Raw genomic sequence first — 23900 nt, forward strand, 5'->3', positions numbered from 1 at the left:
TTCCAGTCAAAGATTAAACCGCTACTTCACTTAGTTGTTCTCCTCATGACGTCCTGCCCCGTCTACACGTGATTTACCTGATGGAAAGAAGCCATGTTCCTTAAACAGCTGCATGACCAGAGCCCGCCGCTGATCCAGAGTTCTGCGCAGAGACGAGTAGGGGACCCGCTCAAAGTCTCCTAGAAGATCCTCTCCCTCTGTGCCTGGTCGAGTAAAAGAGGTTGTCACAGCACTGTCATTATCTCCTGTTCTTCAGCCGAAGCTCCAGATTTTAAAACCTGTTGTAAACGTTTTACCTGCTCTGTCGAAGGTGAAGATCTCTCCCTCACACTTGGCGGCGCTCTTCGGCGTGTTGGGCTCCGAGCTGCAGCTGGACAGACGGCGCGTCTTCCTCCGCGGGGAGCTGGGGTCCTCTGCTGCCGGCTCCAGATCTAGAGACATGTGAGGGATGGAGGAAGGGAATACGGAGGAAGAGGGGAGGAAAGAGGGAAACACGGTGAGAGAGGACATGAGTGATGAACATAAAGGGTGATTTGGACAGAGTTGGTACAAAGATTGAGAATGAAAAAGAATCCGTAAAAATCTATCCAGATGGAATGTACATAAAAATGTCTGTGCATCATAGTTCACTTGTCTCCTCCTCTCCCTCTCTACAGTATCTCACCGGTGGAGTTGCGTCTCTTTCGGCGGTAGCTTCCCAGGATGGCTCTGGGCGAGGTGGCCAGACTCTGCAGGGTGGGCGAGGGAAGGACCTCCTCTGGGTTAAACTCTGGAAGTTCAGCGAATCGCTCCTCGAAGTACGTCTCCGACAAGACCCTGCACGCACAAACCCCAGCAGCCACATCAGTCCCTCGTCCAGTAACGAGGAAGGTTAAACCATCGGGGGGACGTCCTCTGAATGTTCTCACATTCCTCGTGCCTTAGGGGCTGAGTTCTGCGAGGGCTTTCTCTGCTCCGCGGCTTCCCCACCACTCTCATACTCTCTAAATAAAGAATAGCAAGGTCGAGGACTCTGCCCACTCACATTCAGTAAACACAGAGTCTCCACAAGTGATTTATAAAGTTGGAGATTAAAATGTAACCAAATCCCACGATGCACGAAAATCAGTGTGGAATAAACTGAGTCCTGTCCAGGGCCGCGTCTCATCCTCAAGCTGCTTCACGGCAGAATTACAGAAGTTCTCTGAACTCTCTCAGCTTGAGAAAATACAAACTGTTAAAATACAGAGAACATTGTCTTACAACGAGCAGAGAGCCAGACGGACCTGGCACACTTGTTTGTTTGGCTTTGGCAAAAGATCCTTTCACAGTCGGAAATTGACTCAGATTGCTGAGAATGAGAATGAGCTGATTTTATTGATACCAGTGCCAAAGGACATTACGTTTTCACTGCCGTCTGTTTGACTATCAGCAGGATTGCTCAGAAACTACCAAACTGATTTCCATGAAAGTTTGTGGAGGGGTGGGAACATGATCCAAGGAGGAACACATTACATCCGGAGTGGATCGGGATATACGGGAGGATCCAGGATTTTATTTAAACTTTCTTTAACATGGCGAGATAGTGCATGAGCCTTGGTGCTCTCCCAGTGACACAGATGGAAAAATACAGGTGGCTCAAGTGTCATCACATTTTGTAAATTCTGAAAGGTTCCTTCAGACACCAAAGCCAGGATCGCATCGTCCCACTTACTTCTCCAGAGAGTCGGGTGTCTTTTTGAGCGGCGGGGGTCGAAACTTGGTCTTCTTAGAGGAGGAGGGGGGCTCTCGTTCTGCAGCTGGAGGGGGAGGGGGGTCCAGACCTGAGGAGAGTGGAGGAGGAGAACGAGGCCCAACCTGGAAAGAAAGTGTGAGAGGAAGAGAAGTATGATAAAAGTCTCATCCACAGTTTTAACTATATTCCTGTAAAGTTGTGCATTAGTTAAATTTAAGATTCTTTCAGACGTGCAAGTTTTCTGGAGGGAATGTACGTGAGAACGCAAATGTCCGATCCAGATGCTCTGAACATTTTCTGGAACGAGGTTCACAGACGTTCTATGGCCAGAAGACAACTTAGTTTAAAAAGAAAGAATCTGACCTAGAACTGTTACAACAGAACTTTTAAGATCCTTTCCCAAAGTTTTTAGTTTTTAGGTTTGATGAGCGATATCCAGCTTTTCTCACCTCTTTGCTGCTGTTGCCCATGCTGTGGTCCTCCCTGTCCGTCTCATGGCCTCTCCTCTTTTCACTGCTCTCCTTCATCCTTCTCTCGTGCTCCTCCTCCGCCTCGCCTCGTCTGTCCTTGACTTGGCCGTCTCTCACTATTTCCTCTTTGATGTAGAGACCCTCCATGTCCTCCTCTTTTTTCACTGGAACAGACGGTGATGATGTCAGAATTTGATGCAAAAAGCACGAAACCAAACCCTCAAATTGCTGATTTTGGAAAAATTTCAAACGGAAAGAGAAAATATCGTCTTGAAAATGTCAAGTGAAGACTAATAGCAGTTAAGAAAGTGCTGCTTCCATCCACTCAGGTGTAGGATGGCTTCACGCTGAAGTCTCAGACACGGAGCTTTATTACATCGCATCACCTCTGGACATGACTCCTCGAAACAAAGACTTTTAAAGCTCAATATGAGAGTAAATTATTTCAGGAGGAAGTTGGATAAATCAAACAAAACCACACGAAACCCCGACCTCTGAAATATTAAAACAGACCTGGTAAACCCGTGGTAAAATTACCTGTTACGTCACGGCTCATACAGGAGGCCACTGACATCGCCTGCCCTCCCTCCTCAAGCTGAGGATCCAGCGGACTCTCCCTCTTCACCTCCACCTTCAGCTCCACCTCCACTCCCACGCTCGGCTGAGGGGTGGCCGACGCCGAACCCTGCGCCCCTGCTGCCGATGGAGAGGCAGGGTGTGTGACATCCTGGGCGGCGGAAGCTCCCAGTGTGGGCAGCACACTGGTCACGGAGACCACGCCGGTAGCCAGTGCGACAGTCGGTGCAGGGTAGATGGCAGTTAGTACCTGATGAAGAAGATTTTAAAGCAGGAACATCATAAGACAGACTGGAAAAAAAAAAAGACACTAACATAACCTGTATATGAAGATGGATGATGCAGCTCCACTTCCTCCCACTATCCAGAAACCATCTTTGAGAAAAACGTATTTAACATGAACTTTGACTTTTTATTCTGGTCCATGTCCTCTCCACTAACATGGAGGAGGTGGGGTTTGATCAAGATGCTTTGGCTTCACTTTTGGGAGCTGTCGTGTCGTCCATCTTTATAAACGTGTTATAAGCAGTGTGTGTTTTAAAAGAGCACGAAAAGGAAGGTACAGAGGTGACACCACTGAATTAACAGTAAAAACTGACATGAGAACATTTGATTTTCGCTGTTTATTCCTGCCGGACTAAAAAAAAATGGATCCTGCTTCGTTACATCAATCAAAAAAACCCTCTGAGTGCTGCTGATCAACTTGGCAGTTTTAACAACCTCATAGATAAGATTTAAAATGCAGCACAGAGGCCGGGAGCTGCTGCCAATAGACTCATTTGTTTGTTTACAGTAATTCCCCGAATGTCTCAGAGCTAAAGTCGTGACGACTCATCAATACCAGAATGATGAATCCAGCACCTTCTGATTCCAGAGCTGTGTGTGTGTGTGTGTGTGTGTGTGTTTGTGTGTGTGTGTGTGTGTGTGTGTGTGTGTGTGTGTGTGGCCTTAATACAATCACTTTCTTAACGTGCACTCTTTATTGAAATTGAGGAGTTTTGATTAATTCATTCACTGCTGGTGAAACACTGTTTGAACTCAGGCCATTAAATTAGATTTATAACGACTGAATAGAGAAATTCATCAAAACTGAAACCTGAAAGAAGACAGCAGTGATGTCATTAACATTCAAGTCTACGATTGGTCCTTAACGACCTTGGACCTTCTCCAGTAAACTGGGAAATATTTTATTTATTTTATTTAACGTATTAACTTATTTTGATATTTCAGTTTTCTAATTTCCTTCATAGCCACAAACCTCTCCGCACTTTTAAAACATTTCTGTAAAGTCCTTCCTTCCTCTTTACCTGACGACCAGCGGCTGCCGTGGTCGGGCCGGGGGGGATCTGTGGCTGACAGTTCAGGGGCGGGGCTGGACCAACGATTGGCTGGACCAGGGTTTGGCCGCTGGGGGCGATGGCGGTGAAGCCCAGAGTCGCTAAAGGTGACGGCAGGTACGCAGGCCCCGGAGAGGGCGTGGCCTGTTGGGGTGTCGCTGTGGTGACTCCTGGGCCAGACTGGACATAGGTGATCCTGAGGTGTCAAAATGAGAATATTAGAAATCATAAAATGTCAAAACTGCTTTAGTTTTATGCCTCGTTGAGCGAGAACACAGATACGATACACAAAGATAAACATTAATACATTTAAGTGAAATAAAAGTGGGAATGTGTTGTTGTGTATCAGGTGTGAGGCCTGTGTTGGTGACCTGGTGGGGGGGGAGGTCAGGAGGACGGTCTGTGGGGACGCCGCACCAGGAGCCACCACCGATGCCATGGTTACAGGAAAGGTGTTCCCAGGATGCACTGCTGCTGCACCACTGGGGTGAACGTTGGTCTGGACCACCGGCATGGGAGCAATTTGGATGATCTATGGGGGGTTAAAAATATAATTAACACAACAACCTCAAAATACAACAAGAACATTGTTGTACCAGTGACACAATCTTATAAAGTAACATGTGAACTCATATCTTAACGTCTCCAGAACAAGTTGAAGGGATCCAAAATAAACAGGAACAAACTATTATTGTTATCAATTGATCTTTTGGACATGTTTAAACATTTATTCAGAGGTGTGAAATGAGACAGAAGTTATTAATGTGAAATTATTACTCATTAAGGTTTATAAGTAATAGAAGTCAGTGTTATTCCGGTTCCTTTGACCACTAAATCTAATCAGTTCATCTTTGAGTCCAAGAGACAAATTGTCAAAGTTTGAAGAAGTTCCCAAAAGGACACACTTGAGATGTTTAAGAGAGAAACATTGAGGCCACCATGACCTTGACCTTTGACCTTTGACCATGTAAATCATTTGGTTCATCTGTGAGGACATTTGTACAAATTTTGAAGAATTTCCCTCGAGGTGTTCCTGAGATTTCTTGTTCCAAACAACGCGACGGACAGACGACCTGAACTCGTCGCCTGTCATCAAACAGGACGCCATCGACACTTGTATTCGCTTTCCGCCTCGAACATTCGTACCTTGTTTCCTGTCGCGGAGCCGTTCTGCACAGGAAGAGGCGGAGCCACCAGGGAGATGGTGGAAGGATGAGGAGGAGTAGACCCTCTTCTCACTGTTTCCATGGGAACCAACATCTTGCTCTGCAGGCCCGGTGACTGAGTTTGGACTAATGAGCGAGAAGGAGAAAGAGAACGGGAGAGAGAGAGGGAGAATTAAATCACTCAGCGTGAGGAACAGATGAATCGAGGCAAGAAGAGGAAAGGTGACGACAACGCAGGCGCGGCGGGTGGGTGGAGACACGCTGAGAGGGGACACGAGAGGACATGAAATTCATCGCTGATAACAAGGTGGAACGATTTTCTGTTGCTTCTGACTCGCATGAGGAGAGAGTGATTGAGGCGTGGGTGGGCGCTCATACTCATAACAGTAGTGTTTCTGCTGTCAATCATTTATCCCTGGTTTATGTAAGCCAATCAAATCTATTTTCAGAGCTTCCCGTGGAGATGATTAACAAGAAGAGAGTGAAGGGAACTACAGCAAGAAGAAAAATCACACAGAGATTTTTCCTTTAGTTTTCATTGGACCAGTGAAAATACTGAGAACAAAAATCCGACTCTTTCGTTCTTTTTCAGCCAATCGTGGGTCTCTGGCTCACCTCTGATCCCGGGGCTGACTCTGACTCCCGCCCCTGAGTGCACGCCATTGGCCAGGGCGGCATTGGTGGACAGGGAGAGGATTTGCTGCTGGGTGAGTTGTGGGGAGGAAGGGTTCTCGGTGGGCAGGACGTACTGGACCTGCGTTAGCGGCTTGGAGCCAGAGGGAGGTGTGAGGGAGGAGAATGCAGCGGTGGGGTGGAGCTGGGGCTGGAGGACAGGGAGGGGGGTCTGTGAGTGGGGCTGCGGGGGTTGTGGGGCGAGGACCTGCACTGGGTGGGCGGCAGGAAATGACCCTCCCAGAACTAGGCTAGTGACCAGGCTGCTGCCCCCTACAGGCGTTACACTGACGGGACCAGGAGGGGAGGATGAGGACAGGTACCCACCCCCTGCGGTGATTGGCAGCTGCTGAGGTCCGCCTCCTCCAATAAGGAGAGTGGCTTTCTTGTCTTGGGAGAGGGCGCTGAGGGTGATGGCTCCTTCCACTGGCTTGCTGGCGATGGGGATGGGCGTGCTGGCTATGGGTCGCACCACGTTGGTCACCACAGTGGGAGCAATGCGGACGGTTCCGAAGACCTGGGTCACCCCCTGCTGGGCCACAGTGACGAGAGGCTGGGTGCTGGGTGTAGAGAGTGTGATGGACAGAGAGGAGGCTCCACCTCCCTCTCCTCCACCGGCTGCTGTTTCCTCTCTCTTGGTTCCTCCCTCGCTCCCCTCCTCTCCTCCGTCTGTGCCTCTCTTTCGCTTCCTCTCAGACCCATCTTCAGCGCCTCCTGCTCCGTTCCCTTTGGACGAGGTGGAGTCGGCGGGAGGGATGGAGGGAGAGGAGGAGGGGAGAGCGGAGCGGGACACTGGCTGGAAGCCATGCTGGAGGGAAGAGAGAGATGAAGAGAGGGAGAGATCAAAGCTGGGAAAGTTTCCATGTAAAGTTTTTCTCTTCCTCAACTTAAAGAAACTCTGGAAAAAGTGTTGGCACCTGCCTTACATATAGAAAAACACTGATAAGACAAAAACTACGCTAAACTAAACTTAACCACAAGTCAAGCTACATGAATATCGTTATCATCTGATAATCAATTACAACATTTCCTTTAATATCTCCTTTATTTATATCATGAAGAGGAGGGAGAGGCATCGTTTCCACTGGGAACATTAACTGTGTAATGTGATGATCACCTGTCCGTCTGGCTCGTCCTCGTCGCTGTCTGTTACTCTCTCTTTACACTTCAGGTCGATGGAGCCTTCGGCACACGAATCCTCTGAGGACGAGACACAGATGATGAATATTTATTTTACATATTTCACAAATGGGACTTAATATACTGCACAAAGAGGGATTTCATTTGCAATCCACTCTGACCCAGCAAATCCACACAGATGTGTAAAAATCTGCAGGGCTCAAACATTATATTCTATCAAGTTGCACCAAATGTTACACACTCATATAAGATATCAGTCCGCTAAATAAAGATCCGTGAATTATTCCCTGGGAAACCTTTGTTAAAGAAAGTAAAAATAAAATCCCTGGATCCGCCCCTTTCTTGGCCCATGTGCCTTCCACCAAGTCATGTGGAAATCTGTTCAATAGATTTTGCCGAAAAACAAACAAACAAATGGACGGGGGTGAAGCTCACCAGATGACTCAGGACGGCTGAAGTTGACACACAGACCGCTGTGGGAACTGAAACTATCACTTTGTGGTGATGAAACGTTGTCTCTCACCAGCATAACCTCCCCGCTGAGTGTCTAACTCACCCATGACATCATCATCCCCCTCTTCCTCGCAGATGACCATGCGCTCTTCATCGCTGGTCATGTCCTCGCTGACTCTGCTGTGGTACAGGGACGGCGGCGGGCGCCGGCCGTGAAACAAACTCGCCCCGTCCTCCTGCAAAATAAAGTCATTTTTTTTGTCAATTGCCGATTTGCAAAAAGTCGTACATGCTGTTATATCTGGATTACTACTGGAGCGTGGATCCCGACCTGAGCAGGTTGGCACCTGTCGGGTTCGCCTGCGTTAGGGAAAGTATTTTGAAATGATGTTCGGGTCCAGACACGATGCCTGAGCTGATTTGTTTTTACACCGCACGTCTGTAACCGGAGGAAACGTTGGGTTCGGGTTGGGCTTGTTCATTGGACGGGTTTGAACAGAAAACGGCCGCCTGAGCTTCATTCTGCTCCCGACACCGGCTCCCTGTTGGATATGGATTTTAACGTTTTACTGCTCACCTTTAAAAATACCTTTCAGAGGTTATTGACCTGGTATCGTCCCTAAATCCTAAATATAACTGTATCTGTTTTATTGTTTTATTTTGTCAGCTCCTCGAACCCCGAACTAGAGAATCAGTTGTTATTTGCTCGTCGTGAACGCACTGTAGTGATCGACAGCTTCATGTATGTTGATGAATCCCAGCGGTTTATTCAAGGTTTATTGATACTGAACAAATTCAACACTCCTCACTTCCTTCGGCCCTTAACTTTTACACATGAGAAAGTGTGAAGCTGATAAGTGAGATTTCTGTAATCACTAGTAAGACTATTATCCTGATGCAATAGAGAAAAGCATACAGCTTAAGAAATGTTATATTAGACCGAGGTAGCTGAAGCAGGCAACATATTTTCTCAAAACTAAGAAAGAAAAAACCTGAAGTTCTTAAGAAGAACACATCAGACAGAGGTAATACAGCTATTATCAAAGCATGCCCACTGTATATATACGGCTTTGCCACTGGCATTAAGTGAACGCCTTCAAACAAAAGAGCTCACATGCAGACCTACTCCTTTGTGATTAACGGCAAAGGCAGCGCAGTTTCAGACCTTCAAAGACTCTGAAAAAAAGTGGAAGGTGAAACGTTTGAAGTCGGAGGCTGAGCTCCCCCAGAGGCTCCGGTGGGTTTTCAGCAGCAGCAGCCGCCGCCGCTCCAGCCCTCACACAAAGAGCCCGGCGAGTCCATTTGAACAGCGAGCGTTCAGTTGTAGAGTTCAACCCAACCGCTCCGCCGTGTGAAGGACACACGTCTGCCGTCTGTGAATACACTCTCGCATCAGCACACATTTCGCTGCGTAGGCGCTCCTATACACACACACAAGCATTGGCTCTTTTTCCCCCCTATTATTACTTTAGTCTGCTGCTTTTATTGTCTGCATTTTTATTTCTTTAACTTTGTTCTCTCGGGGCGGAACGAACCTGTTAAAAATACTCAAATGAAAGCAAACGATCTTTACTTTTCTACTTGTAAGGTCGCAGGGATCCTGATCCACGCGCTGATTGAATAACATGGCTGTTTTTCGGACAGATTACACATTCTCCAATCTCCAGAGTCCGCCCCGCTGCCCCGGAGCTACTGATTAACAAGCTCGTACCTTCTCCAGGTCTCCCTCGCTCTGCTCCAGGGTGTGCACGGCGCTCTGGGAAAAGGCCCTGGGACGGGGTGGTTGCCCCGTGAACAGCCCCCCTCGACGCTCCGATCCCCCCGGCCAGCCCGAGCCGACTCCCTTCCCCTCCGCCGTCTGGGCCTCGGAGAGCGGATCTGCAGGACACAGAAGGAAAAGACTCTTGAGATGAAAATAACTTGGTGAATCATCTCGGAGTGAATCAATAAAACTTGGAATCATGAAGTCCTCTCCAACGCTGGTTTGTAATGTCCACACTCTTGAGGTTTCAGCTTATTGTTGTGTAAAATGCAACAGAAAATGGCTGCCATAGTTTATAGATCTATAATGATGAAAGTATTTAAAGTCACCGCAGGACGAGAAACGCACAAAATGAGGAATTAAACACGTCACTTGATTCTAAAAGGCTAAATGTTAATCGAGGGTGATCAACTCACCTATGCTCTCAGACATGCTCCTCTCCCGCGGCTCCTTCGGGGTCCCGCGGCCCTCGGACAGTGACTTCCTGCGGTCCTTGTTGCACCACTTCCAGTCTGGATGAGCTCTGAAGTGGGCCTCCTTCACCTGGAGGACGACACAGGATCCTTCTCTAGTTTCTGTTCAAGCACTGTGAGCTGCTGTGGCTCCGTCCCTGTCGAGGCCTCAGTTGCCTTGAATAAAACCCTTTTTTATCTGCTTTCTCCAGACACCCTGCAACTGCTGCCTCACATGTATTCATGAAACTACTCACTGCACTGGAGTTTAACCCTGACGATGACAAACGGTAAAGATTAAATAAATTGTCTGTCTCTACCTGGAAGGCCAGGTCGTGGTACTGCTGCTTCTCATTGGGCCCCAGCGCGTACCACCACTCCCCCAGGATCTTGCTGACCGTCCGGTTGTCCTGGTTGGGATGTCGCTGGTGCACCAGGGCCCGGTGGCGTTTACTGAAGATCATGAAGGCGTTCATGGGGCGGCGGATGTGGTCCTTCTCCCTCTGGTTGGGGTTCAGAAGAAAACAAATCATCGTGAGCTGTTCCAGAGACTTTCTAATAAGTAATAAGTAAATAATATCATTTCCCCTTTTCTGTGTATCGACTGCCTGTCTGTCCGCTGGACTGACCTTCCTGTCTGCGTCCTTGGGCAGGGCGCTGAGGGACTGTGTGCGTCTCTTGATGGGGCCAGAGGAGGGCGCTGCATCGTTGGCCACACCCGGGGAGAACCTGTGTACACACACACACAAAGAAGAAGTGAAACTGAGACTCCATGAGAGATGGGAAATGAAGGGAGATTCCTTTCTGAGGAACTTTCAGGGAAGCTACAAGAAGGCAAAGGACAGACGTGGCTTAAAATGAATATTGACATAATAACAACCTTCCTAAACGTATTTAATATTTTAGAAAGTAATATTTTGAGTCTTTTTAAGGCCCTAACCCTGAGACCAGTTTGAAATCCTGAAAGAAAGGAAGAGAACCAGGAGATAGAGACCGAGGACAGACGGATAAAAGGGGTTGTTTTTTCACAGCGACAACAAATAGACCTGAAATCTTTTTTAAATGTGTGGACTTCACTTTTTAACACCGTGCATCTGTGTCTCTGCACAGAGACGTAGGCAGACAACAGGTGTAGCCACTGCAGCATTAGGAGATTGCCGAAGCATTTATCTCAGCGGCCTTTGTGAGCACAGTGACCCTGAAACATTCAAAACCACACTACAAGCCAGACAGCCACGCAGCCCGTCTGAGTCACTCTGAAAGAGCAGCAACCCAGACGCAGAGACGCAGCCTGAGACTGAGCGGAATGAGCAAAGCACAGAGCGAACAACTGCTGCCAGACACAGCAGCTGGTACAGAAGTTGCTGCTCCTTATTGTTGGTTGTTTCTTTTTGAGACTTTATTTGTCAGAGGCGGATTTCAACGCACCTGTTCCCAAGTGAAGTGTCCCCGAGAGTTTTAACGCCACTGATTCAAACTAAAGGGGCAAACGGCGCCGCCGCCGTCTACAGCTACTATCTGCTTTCTACTGAGTCATCGCCAGAGTCGCAGAGAGGAAACAAACAACACGTAGGAAGCATTTGCTCAATATGAGTTTAGAAGTGGCACTGAGTCAAGTTTTTAAAGCACAGAAGTTTAACTTAGGACTTTGTTTGCTTTGTTGCTTCTCCATTGTTCTACATCCATGAAATATAACTTAACGATTTCTTTGCAAAAAAGTCTACATAGAGAAAATATTCAGACTTTAGAATAAAAGAAGTTGATGAAAAAAGAATAAGTATCTAGATAGACAGATACTTTATGGATCCCGAAGGAAATCTATGCTACAAAATAAACGGACCAGGTGACATCCCACTCAATAAGTCACTGACTTTGTATGTAAATACTATGAAGATATAAGTTACTGCACTTGCAAGACAACAACACCTCAATCTCAATATCCAGACGACATTTTAGCTGATCTCTATGAACATTTACCTGTGGGCAACCCTCTAAACTCTCTATACTCCCCACCTGAGTTTAAATTCAATCTTTTCTCTTCTTCCTTTGATTCAACTTGACGTCCGCAGCCCAGCCAGACTTTAATAACCAACACAAAAAAAAGATAACAACTTCAATGACCAGGACGATGCACTTACGGGTCATCTGTGTCACTCTCTGTCTCGCTGTCAGCCCCGCCTCTGTCTGTAGGAGGATTGTCATTGGCCGGCGGAGGGCATGACGGAGATCCCCTCTCCAGGACTGGAGGGCCGGCACGTCCGTCACTCACCAGGGCGACGCCACAACGAGGCTCTGAAAAAATAACAGCCATTCATTTGCCGGTTAGTGAAAAGCTTGATGAAATTGTGTGGTGTGTGTAAAGGCGTAAACGCAGGGTTGCCCTTGCATGCGGCTCTATTCCGGCCAAATGACTGTGGGAGGTGTGATTAGCTCTGAATACATCTGTGCTATAATGTGTTGCAGTAGTAAAAGAACATTTCATCCAAGGTACATGAATCCACATTTAAAGGAAATGTTCCCTCTGCACATGACGGTATTTAAACCTAGTAAATACAAGATTTAGATCTTGTTATTACAGATAACTGTGGTTGTTTAGATTCTTTCTTTAACTGGGATTACACAGATTACTGAAGCCGGAAAATTGAGACGTCTGTTTTTATCTGAGATGAATCGTGTGAGTCTGAGATGAAGGATTTGCTCTGGAGTCATAAATCGGCTTCAATTTGGAAACGAGATTGATCCTTTTGATTGCTGACATGGCAAAACAAACAGTTTCACTATTATGATCTTTAATAATTAAAACCATCTACAACTCATAAAAATAACCTTAAATAAGATGAAGCTGTTTGGAAAAGAAACTTCAGTCCTCAAATTAGTTTTTAGATTATTTGATGTTCCCACCAGTCAAAATTAATCAAAATAAGAATCCAGTTTAGAGATTAAGTCAATGAATAGTTTTGTATATAAATGATGTGACTGAAATTATATTTAGTGTGAACACTGACTCTGCGGATTTGCAATTCGCTGCCACTGTTTTGGGAAACAATGATTTGGCTGCTGGTTCGTAGAGTGAGTGTTTTGGCAGTCATGATTTCAGAAACAACACAACACACTGTCGATTTTACTGTGGGAAATACTTATTTATAATACAGAGTAAAATATAAATATATATATATACACTTATATACAGAGGCGTCTGAAAGTCTGAGACCACTTTTAGATGTTTTAGTACAAATTTACAAGCTGTTGAATCAGTCCTCCGTGTGTCTTGATGTCATGTCCAGAGAAAAGGGGTCAGTTGCTACCTTTGCTCTGATTGACAAGCTGTTGGCCGTCGGCAGGCTGGGCGGCCGCTCCTGATTGGCTGGGCTCCAGGAAAGGGACGAGCGAATGCCAGGGGAACACTGGCACCGAGCGAGGCTCCACGTTGGTCCAAACTGTGGGAACGTGAAGGGAGAGAGAGGAGAGAGAAAAAGTGAAACATCACCGTGTGCATCCACCTCAGCAACGAGCCCCGTGGTGCGCCCTGTGGCCGCACGTGAGACGTATGTGAGCGTCAGCCAGCGACAAACCGAAGAGCCGCCACACACTGTGCTTTCAGAGAAACTTCCAGAGACTGTGAATGCAGTTGTGTATTCTGTCACAGAACACACGGACCCTCCCTCAGGATAATGCCAGTCGCGGGGTCATGCGGAGTGAGATGTGATGAGGGAACCAGTATTATATTCACACAGATTCCAGAATGGAGACCGGTCGCTGTCTAGACTTGCTGCTGCTGAGCTTCGGACTCTGAACTGGACTGTCTCTGCAGTGGGAACCATTTAAAGCCAGAGTACTTGTACTAATCGTACAACTTCAACAAACGTGCACAACTATAACCACAGATAATAATACAGCAATGGAAACTGTATTGTCTACTTTGGAAAGTCCTTCACGGTGTGGTGGCACTTCCTGACTGATTCATTTGTAAAGCCCATATTCACAAACTAGAACTTAGTCTGATTCTGACTCTGTTACACATTTTCATAAAGAAGATTTCAGCCCCGACAATCTGAGGCTTGAACGGTTTCATCTTGGTGGAAATAAACTGGATGTGAACTCTGCAGCTGCGGCGCTGCAACGTCCAGTTTCCGTTTCCATGGATAAGTTTGTAATAAAGTATTAAAATGGTCTATATATAGCCAACCATTTCGCTGGCTCATTTAAAATGGAGATCCAGATACTGCTGAGTTAGACAAGGAGGGAAGTGTAAATACAGCCATGATGCTCTGCAGCTGCTGCTAGTTGGTTGTACACACCAGTGACTAAGTTCTCTTCAAAATGCTGATCTGGTGACACATGACTATTATCACCGCACTGTAACCTTTGCACAGTTTATGCTGCTGTTTGCATGAGCAGCTTCGGCTGAGGAAGTGAGGGGTATTCCAACGTTTCACACACAGAGAGGCTGAGGCTGCTTTCTTTAGGGGGACAAGACCAGGAATAGTACTGATGACATGTCTCACTGTTAAACCTACAACAGGTCCTGTATATATCTTTTAGGGATTTAATGACTTGCTCAAAAAACACATAGTAACCTTGTGTCTTTGTGCTTTGTGTCTTTGTTCCATTGTTTCCATTTGATCTGGTTGGTTTTGGGTTCACATAGTAACTTAGGGCACTAAAGAGTTTTGTCTGACACACGTACGTCCTGATGTCATCGTCTACCTGTTCTATTGTTTAGTGCCGTCTCAACTTCCTGAAACTTGGGGAAAAAAGTGGTTCCACGCTGCAAACAAACCAAACCAGGATTCAGTTTGATCCGAAACTGACACCGCCCCTTTTTGTTGGACTACATTTTTCTGGTCTGTGGTCCGAGGCGCCTTTCACACCTGTTATTTTGGTTAAATTGAAAGTTTAGGAATGGAACTGGAGACGATGTTTAAAAAAATGTAACTTGAAAAGGAACAAACGTGCTTGAACGCCAGCGACGGGGTGTAAGATGAAAAGAGAAACACCATGTCTGTTTGGGGCTTTCTTATGGGATTCGCTGACAGTGAGAAAAATCCTCCTTTAAGGTGTTAAATAATATGACTTCAGATTCTTCCAACTTTCAAAACGGACCTGCCGACACCCCGAGGAGGCGAGGCATGAATATTCCAGTGAAAAGCACCGACGGGGGTAAGTTGTGAAGAATATCAAAGACAGAAACACTCCCGAGGTATTTCTCTTCCTCTGCTGGTTCACGTGCCGACGCAGTGATGAACACATGCACCTGACGGGCTGAGCACCTGCCTTCATGTTTTAAAAGATGCCACTCAACCGTAGATATCCACTTGTCTTATGACAACACATTAGTACCACTGGGGAAGTTTCAAAATAATTCCTCCTGTGTGTGAAAAGGCATTAACAAAGCTCCTGAGCTGCGTAGCGATGTGGGACATCGGATCTTTTCCTCACTGAACGCCGCAGATGCATTCAAAGACAGCGGTAATGAATCTTGCGATGCTAATGCAGCTGCACTTGAGCTGGGCTATATTTAGGAGGGATCTCAGCCACGGGGCCTACGCGGCTCTCTGCCTGTGTTTGTTTCTGGGCCTGCTGTGGCTCTAGGTGTTGTTAAAAAATGTATGGTGGTGGAAACGCTACGCTACAGAGGCAGGTGGCTGCTCGCAGCAGTGCGAGGGATGTGAGAGGGAGAGAGAGGCATAAAAGCGCGCGCCGGTAATCAGCTCAGGCCTCAACGCTTTACTGCGCTAATTCTACCGGTGGAAACAGTGTATCCATGACAACACGCTGGCAATACGATTACTCCTTTTGCTGCTGAGAGCGATGAAGCACATTCACATCGTGCTGGACCTGCCCTCCATGCCCTGTCTGAGGCGGTTGATTGTCTGGGACACAGAAATGAGTGTGTGGGTGTGTTTGTGTATGTGTATGTGTGTAGATGTGTGTGTGTGTGGGGAGGTGTTAATGTCCTTGTTGCCCTCTGTACTCTTGCTCTAAGTCTTACATGTCTAGACATGTCAATATTCTCACCCTTTTAAAGTTTCAGTGGAACACCCTTTATCTCTGTCTCTCACACACACACACACACACACACACACACACACACACACACACACACACACACACACACACACACACACACACACACACACACACACACACACACACACTCAGTAGCTACACACACCTCACACGAACTACACAGTGAGCAGCAGGTCGAGGCGGCAGCGTCTGATAAATTAAAGCTTTTTCTGATCTTTGCTCCTCAAGAAAAATGTTTTTCACTGTCAAGTCATTTTTATCATTTGAACCAGAAATAATTTTTGGATCAGAAGTTGGTTATGAGATAGTTATATTAAAATTAAGAGAGCAAAGATTATTATATTCTCATACTCTGAGTCATTTGTCTAAACAGAATTCTGCAGCTGTGAACATTAGTTTCCTGAGTGTACACATGAATTGAGAAATGCACTATGTTTATTATAATGTATGTGTTTTGGATATCGATGATACTGTTTGAGCAAGTGTCTGAATATCTCTCTGCACAGATCCCAGCACATTTATTACACTCTCAGTTTTCAGATGTAGAACGTGTTGCATCACAACGCCACACAATGAGAAGTCATGCATTTTAAATGGAGCCATCTTCCTTATTCATATATTCAAAGTAACATTTCTGAGTTTTGCCATACTGTAATATCACAAGGTTGGCATGGAAACAAGCATACAGTATGTGATGAACCCAAACACCTCTACTTCTCAGTGGACAGTTTTCTAACACGCAACACTGTGCACGCAAAGCTGGCAAAATATTTTCACAACAGATTTTTGCCTGAATAGACGCTTTAAAAGCAGAGGCACAAAATCTCTGATAAGGGCGGCATCACGTCCCTTTTCATCCTCTCTCAGTCAACACTGTGCTCCCGCTGATGTTCACAGGGAGTCTGAGTTAGCTGATGTTTTAAATTGACAAAAATAAACATACTATACTTCCCTAAAACACCAAAATGGACATGCAGGCCCTGAAGTAGACTGAAGCATGGGGCACAAAATGTCCCCGGATGTCCAACAACATTTTCTACAGTTTATATCTTGTTGACCTGTGGCTCTTCCTTTCTTTCTGTAACTATAACCTGCATAAATGCAGTTGCCGTCACCCTGAGTCCGCAGTGGCTGATTTCATGAGCGCATTTCCAACAGCTCGTTGAAGAAATTAGCATTTCTTAGAAAACAACCGAGTACGCAGCCCAAAGCAACAGAATATATCTCAACTACTTATATAATACTTTAAAATAAAACACAATCTACACACGGAATAACTATGTAACAGGGAAACTTGTGCTTTTCTTACACTGCTGGCAAACAATAGTAGAGTGTACATGAGTCATAGCCATAGCACTCTGATGACACTACTGTAACCTGAGAGAGATACTGAAAGTGAGAGGCACAAAGCCAGAGCACATAAGGCAGAGCTCATCCCTTCCTACTCTAAAGTAGCAGAACTGTAGCTCAGCAGACTTTGTATCTGACGGGAACAAAGGTCAAAGCCACCAAGGCAGGATGATCTCCCAACCCCTGTCCCCGTCCTTCCTTACCAGTCCCTGGGCGTCCCATGATGATTTGCTTGCGTGGAGCAGGGTGAGGCGAATCAGCTGGCAGTATGAGTGGCAGCAGGGCGGTGGGAGTGGGGTGACAGGCTACCGGCTGTGGCAGCGGCCCTCCAGAGGGGTCCTGGTGTCCCTCGGGTTTCCTCTCCCTCTCCCTGCCTCCAGAACCGGAGGACGACAGGACTGAGCCCATTGAAGTGGACATTGAACCGGGGGTGGAGGGGCTGGAGAGGGACGTGTGGCCGACTGTGGCTGGAGTCAGGGACTGGAGGGAGACATTAAATATAACTGATTAATAGGAATAATATGTTTATTCTCTTTTCAAAATTATAGTCAACTAAATGTCAAATAAAAAATCAAATGTTGATCAGAGGTATCTAAGGCTGTTTTTTGCCGTCAGTCTGTGTCTCCATTATCACTACTGTGAATCCAGGCTGACTTACTAAAAATACAATATTCACACATAGTATTTTATTTATTAAGTCACTTTTATGGTTGATATTTTAACTTTCATAACTTCCACGTTTTAAAATATAAAAACATTATGAATCAGTAAAATGTACCTTCCGTATTCTTTCATTCTCATAACCTGAATATGAATTTTAAGCTCATGACAAGCCGACCCTCTGACACTTGAGTAATAGAGTTGGGTGATTGGATGATTAATGTCATCATAAAGATGTTGTTGTGCCAGACCAAAAAAAAACCAACAAGAAATTGCGAGTTTCTTACCGAGCTGGAGGTGACCAGGACCAGTGTGGGGCTGCGCAGGAGAACTGCACCGTTGGTGGTGGCCCCGTTGATGGGAACAGGCGCCTGCAGGCCCGGGGGAGCTGTGTGTTGGGGCAGGCTGTGCTCCCTTGACGTGCTTCTCTCTCTCCTTCCTAATGGGCCGTCAGAGAACTTGGCCAAGGGGACATCAGGGTTGCGGACAATGACTGGGGAATCACGAAGGGGAACAATGCGGCGTGGTGACGGTTCCTGGGGCAGTGGGGAGGGAGGAGTGGGAGAGACCAGCATGGGCGGAGGTGTGGAGGCAGCGGAGGATGGTGGTCTGCTGGTGGTGCTGCGGGACCGGGGGAAGGAGAGTGAGGAGGGAGTTGTCGGCTGACTCAGTGGGGAGAGGACTCTGAAGGCGGCAGGGCTGTGGCCCAGGAGTGGCTCTCCCAACATTCCTCCCGCTATCCCCACAAGCTGATGATGCTCAGGTTTGGTCTGGTAGTCTTGGACTGTAGGCAGTGGAGGGGGCGGGTGAGTGTCGAGCTTTCTTTTGCTGGGGCTCATGGGGACTGTAAAGGTGAGGTTGGTCTGAAATGTGGGCACGATCCCCGACAGGTGCCGCTCTCGCTCAGCACCTGGTGTGCCCATCTTAGTGCCACTAAGCTGGCGATGGCGGCGTGGGGTAAGTGAGGCAGGGGCAGTAATGGGACTGAAATTGGCAGGACGAAAGCCGAAGAGCGGAGAGGGTGAGGGCGATGGGGTAGGGGAGAAGGGCGACTGGTTGGAGATGGGAGAGAACGAGGGTGTGCCTGAGCGGGAGCTCCCCAGGGAGACCAACATGCTCGCTGCCTCGCACTCATCAAAGTCGAAACGAGAGAGGTCCTGAGGAAGCAAAGAAGGAAGGACTAGGCGGGGACGTGAGTCTCCTCCACGGCTGCTGGCCTCACTGCTTTCCCGTGATGTCTCGTCCCAGTCGAACTCTGAGCTGGCTCTCCCACCACCTAGACGGAGGTCAGATGGCGTCAGAGTCCCAGTGCTGCTGGCTCCACCCCTCTCCCGGCCACCTCCACTGGCCTCCATCTCCTTAGTCCTCATTGAGAGGTGTCTGGAGCAGTATCCTCTGCGCTGAGACTCTTTAGAGCAGCCCTCCCGAGAGCACAGTCTCCTCCACTGTTTTCCATTGAACTTCTTACGGATGCCTGTTGGCGTGCACACCACATCTCCCTTCTTGTACTTTTGCTGGGCAGCTGTCAGTGGGGTGCGGGAACGGGAAGAGGAGGAGGAAGTCGAACCTGATCCAGATCCACCACCTGCTGCTCCACTGTTAGAGCCTCCTCCTGAGGCTTTCTCTACTCTGGAGGAGGATGCAGTGGAAGAGGAGATGGGAGGAAGAGGAGGGAGCTGGGGGGTGGTAATGATAGCTCCTGCTGCTGCTGGATCAAGGCCTAACAGGATAGGTGAAGGAGTAGGGTGGGGGTTCAAGGCTAGGTGGGCGGAGGGGATCCCGATGCCCCGCACCACAGACAGGTGGGGATTGAGGTAGCCAGGCGGGGGCTTAGAAACAATGTGGCGGTGTTGGGGAATTGCCATTGTTTTGGCCCCAGATAAGATCGCCCCCATTGGGACCATGTTGAAGTGGGACACCTCCATGTCTTCTTCAGGGGTAAGTGGCATGTATGGGTGATGTTGCTGCTGTTGGTGCTGCTGCTGTTTTACATTCTCCCTTTCTCGCTCTCGCTCTCGCTCCATCTCTCTTTCCTGTTTTCTCTGGAGGTCCCTCTCCCTCTCCAAGTCATTCTCAATTTCCCACTCTCGACCAGGAGCCAGACTGAGGACTGACACTGGAGTAACTGGGGAGGAAATACTGTGGCCTGATGTGGATGAAACAGGGACCATGCCTGGGTAGGGAATCCCTCTCCCCATCACTGGCCCCACTCCTGGGGCCATCCCTCGGCTCAAGCGGCACACTTCCTGCTCCACATCCACCTCCTCCCTGTCCTCCCGTTCCCTTTCCTTTTCTCTGACCCTGTCGTCTTCCTCTCGTCCTCCTCCAGATGGCAAATCCAGGTCCCAAGGCGGCACCAGAAGACGGAGTGTTTGTCGGGAGACCCACACTGCCTGGGTAGCAGCAGCTGCCACTCTGCCATCTTCTTCCTCCTCCGCAGAGTGAGGTTTTCCCTCAGACAACAGGACACGGTATCGGTTGGCCACTGCAGGGTGCGTGTCGATCTGAGTCACCACACCTTCTCGGTACAATTGCCAGTGACCTACACTGCCCTCCTCATTGCCAAACGGTACGCACACACGGGTACCAATAGGTATTGGATGGACACCAGGCGGGGGGGCATCTAGGATAATGTCCACCACCCCTGGGGGGCTGTCATGCCGATACGGATAACGACACATCATCTTCTCCCCATTCAGTTGCACCTCCAGGCTTCCAAATTCACCACTGACCTTACGGACCACCCCAGCCCGGAACACCATCTCTGAACTCCCCCCTTCATAACTCCTTTCGCCTCCTCCCTCCTCGTCACTTCTTCTCCTCAGCTGACGAGCAAGGACACGTTGATTCTTCAGCCCTTTGGCCAGAGCGTCTGACAGAGCATCAGGGAGACTGGATGGTGCATGTGCAGACATCTGTGTGAGGACGTGTGTGTCGCCAGCCACCTCAAGGTCAGCTGAGTGCTCGCTGGCAGTGTCTGTTGAGGAGCAGCGTGGCAGGGGGGGCGACACTCGCTCTGCATCTCTCACCCCTTCACCTCCTGCAGGCCTCTCCACTCCCAGCGACAGAGTGGGGGGTCCTGGGGAGCTGTCCAGAGGCCCCTCCCTTCCAGTCGTCCTGCTGTGGAAGTCGTCCAGCAGGCTCCTGCTATGAACGATGCCATCGTGGTGCGCGATGCCGACGTCACTTCCTGAACTTGTTGACCCGTGGTTAAGGACACCGCCGCTCAGAGGAAGAGGAGGAGGCGTGCTGGAGGCAGTGTTGCTATGGTTACTAGCAGTCGTAGACAAACAGTGTTCAGAGGTGTACTTCTTCTTGGGAACACGGGCCTTGAAGGTGGCCGTTTTCCGGCTGGAGGCGGGGTTTGGGCTGTTGTTGGCGCTTGGTGTACTACTGTTACTACAACTGCTAGCACCACTGTCACTGTGGCTACTGCCGCTCACAGCTGACCGCACCGATCTGTCATCCGAGTGTGTCAGCAATTTCTCAGAATCGATCACGAGCGACGCCGTCGTCTCTGACGGGCCCTCTCTGTGAAGCCCCTCCCCCTCCGCAGTGTCCCGCTCTCTGATTGGGTCGGGCTGAGAGGACTCCGAGTGTGAATTAGAAGAAAAACAAGAGGAGGGAGTTTGGTTTTGTGGGGATCTGCTTCTGTCTCTGTTCTCATCTGAGTCTCTCCTCTCTCCTCCTTCTGGGGCCTCCCCCGCTCCGCGACGCTTCCCCCCTTTGGCCCGGGTAGAGGGAGGCGAGCGGCGGCCCTGCTTTTTAATCGGCTTCATCTTTTCATCTAGCTTGTCTTTCCTCCAAACAAGTCTTTTTATTTATTTATTCCCGAGAATCTCTTCCTTGGCGCTCCTCTCTCGCTGTGCCTAGTTTCTATTTGCCTCCTCTGCAAAGCCCCCTCTCTCTCATCCCGTCTTGTCTTTTGTTGCGCGACTTCGGCACTCGTCCACTTTATTCCAGAGACCCTGAAAGAAAGGGAACAGGGTGTGTGGGTTACTCATGTGACGATCACGTTCAAAGCCTCATCACCACACAAGCACAGCTACAAACTGCTGGGCATCCAAATCAAGCATCTGCCAAAACATCCACATCAAAGCCATTCAAAATAAAAGCACAGTGGGACCTTGTGGCATCCTAACAATGTAATAAACAGTTCAACGGGAATTTTAAGAAACGCATTCCCTGCTAAACGCTGCCCCGTCGTACTCGAGTAGTAATGAATGTGACTCATCTACACATTCATTACACATTAATTCATTACATAACAGGTTCTACTCACATTTCACGATGCCTGCATCCATACCAGGTGCATAATAAAAACAGGAGACCATATTGTAGGGTAAACACAACGTAGGCTTACAACACTGTATGGAAATTGTGAGGAGCACTTTGCAATTTGTCCAGACAAGCCTTTCTGCGTACACACACACACACACACACACACACACACACACACTACTCCTTGGCCGAGGCAGTAGAGGCGGGGGAATTCCTTCTTCACTCACAAACTGAAACCCTCCCTTTCTCTCTCTCTCTCTCTCTCTCCTTTTCCGCTCTCTCTCTCTCTCTCGGTGGCGACCTTTATCTATGTATTTCAAAGCAGAGTCAATCCGCCCCTACAAACTCCATTTCCTGTGGAAGACCATTACCTAACTTCCCGTTACTTTACCCCCCTCCCTCCGGTCTCTCTCTCTCTTTGCTAGTATTACACGTTCATGCTTACCCCCCGTCTGCATTCTCTCTCCTCCTCTCTCTCTCCCTCTCTTATATTGATTTCTACCTCTCATCTCTCTCTTCCTCATCTCTCCTTCCATCTGCTCTCCATCCTCTTTGTGCTGCAGTCGTCCAGAGAAGCAAACGAGTTGTTGGGGATAATTGTTATTCCACACCAGAGTCATTCAGTTTCACTCTCAGACGAGCCCGAGTCATTCAGAATATCCTCCATTCTGCCCCCATTCACGGTTTAGAAAGTAAAACAGATTGATTTTTTTCGGACTTGTTGAGCTGTTGTCATTTAACTGGTTTGTTTGCGGTGCGGCAGACACACACTGGGACTCGCCTCGGGTCCTGACTGCTGTGAGCTCGGCCTCATTTCTTCCAATACAAGACTCTCCAGAGTGACGAGCACCGGAGGGATGTTAACAACATGTGTATAAGAGGGAGAATCGACACATCCCCTCTATGCTCTGTCATCTTTTAGAGAATTCTACCTGCAACTGAGATTCGCTGTCAAACTGCTCTGGACTGATGTCTATCAACCACCAGCAGGCATGTCTACTTGTCAGTGGCTGTCTGCTAACGCACATGTCTGCCTGTCTGTCCTTGTTTCTACATTCGTCCTCCCACCCGTCTCTTTCTCTCTGTCTCTTTTTCCTTTTTGCTTCCTTCCTGTTTTGTCTGCGAAGGCTTTCACTCAGTCAGGTCCTTTTAATATCTGCCACATCACATCGGCGACGGAGAGAAATCCAGACGGGCCCCGCGTGTCTCAAGGCCACACACACAGCAAACACCTATGTGATGATAGTCGATGGTTGCACAGCCACCACTGTGCCCTATGTAAATCCCTATTTAGGACAGACAGCCGTGGAGCAGCCACCATAAAATAATTTGGCAGCCGGCCTTACTTGGTCATGAGAGAGGTATGCTACGTGTGTTTACTCAGTAGTGTACTGTGTACAACAGCTGGTGTCAGAGTCATGGGCCTAATGATAACAGCGTAAAGACAAACTGATGCAACTCACACTCCCCTCGGTGAAATATGGAGCATGTATGTGCCCGTATGGGAGCCATAGTGGCCCCTGGTTCACGTTCAGTGATCAGAGCAGAGCATGTTCTACTCATCAGGGTTATATATAGGACATAAGTACCAAGTCCAGACATATTTACACTGCAGAACTGTGTTTACTCTCCTTTATAGGCCAACATGAGTACATAGTAAACATGGCTGCAGGTATAGCAACGAGGTGATACAACGCAAAAACACGGAACTGCAAAATCTACTTTATATAATCAATCGGGTTCATTGTCAATTATTATTTGTTTATTCACCACAACTGGGCCAAAAGAAAGTAAAAAACAAAGGATTAATACACAGAGTACGAGTTGAGTTAACTTG

At 48.0% G+C, this 23900-nt stretch overlaps 1 protein-coding gene across 4 annotated transcripts in view; it reads right to left on the minus strand.

Moving 5' to 3' along the window:
* The window catches only part of cica (capicua transcriptional repressor a), a 28770-nt gene that overhangs the window by 3413 nt on the left and 1457 nt on the right, over positions 1-23900 (minus strand). For 2 of the 4 annotated variants that reach the window (XM_035182545.2, XM_035182546.2), the window contains exons 2-21: positions 18070-21750; positions 17326-17602; positions 13048-13179; positions 11881-12034; positions 10372-10471; positions 10063-10245; positions 9707-9833; positions 9240-9406; positions 7632-7764; positions 7053-7135; positions 5879-6743; positions 5244-5389; positions 4469-4629; positions 4068-4293; positions 2722-3010; positions 2164-2348; positions 1694-1836; positions 665-816; positions 297-431; positions 78-203 (exon numbers count right to left, since the gene is read on the minus strand). In XM_035182545.2, coding sequence (XP_035038436.2) covers positions 78-203; positions 297-431; positions 665-816; positions 1694-1836; positions 2164-2348; positions 2722-3010; positions 4068-4293; positions 4469-4629; positions 5244-5389; positions 5879-6743; positions 7053-7135; positions 7632-7764; positions 9240-9406; positions 9707-9833; positions 10063-10245; positions 10372-10471; positions 11881-12034; positions 13048-13179; positions 17326-17602; positions 18070-21561 — 7276 coding nt within the window. In that variant the 5' untranslated portion in view covers positions 21562-21750. Of the gene's footprint in view, positions 1-77; positions 204-296; positions 432-664; positions 817-1693; positions 1837-2163; positions 2349-2721; positions 3011-4067; positions 4294-4468; positions 4630-5243; positions 5390-5878; positions 6744-7052; positions 7136-7631; positions 7765-9239; positions 9407-9706; positions 9834-10062; positions 10246-10371; positions 10472-11880; positions 12035-13047; positions 13180-17325; positions 17603-18069; positions 21751-22064; positions 22310-23900 lie in introns of those variants that run through there. The other 2 variants (XM_035182547.2, XM_035182548.2) reach the window with 2 other exon arrangements.

The sequence above is a fragment of the Hippoglossus stenolepis genome, chromosome 17 (genome assembly GCF_022539355.2).
Source record: "Hippoglossus stenolepis isolate QCI-W04-F060 chromosome 17, HSTE1.2, whole genome shotgun sequence".
Lineage (NCBI taxonomy): Eukaryota > Metazoa > Chordata > Actinopteri > Pleuronectiformes > Pleuronectidae > Hippoglossus > Hippoglossus stenolepis.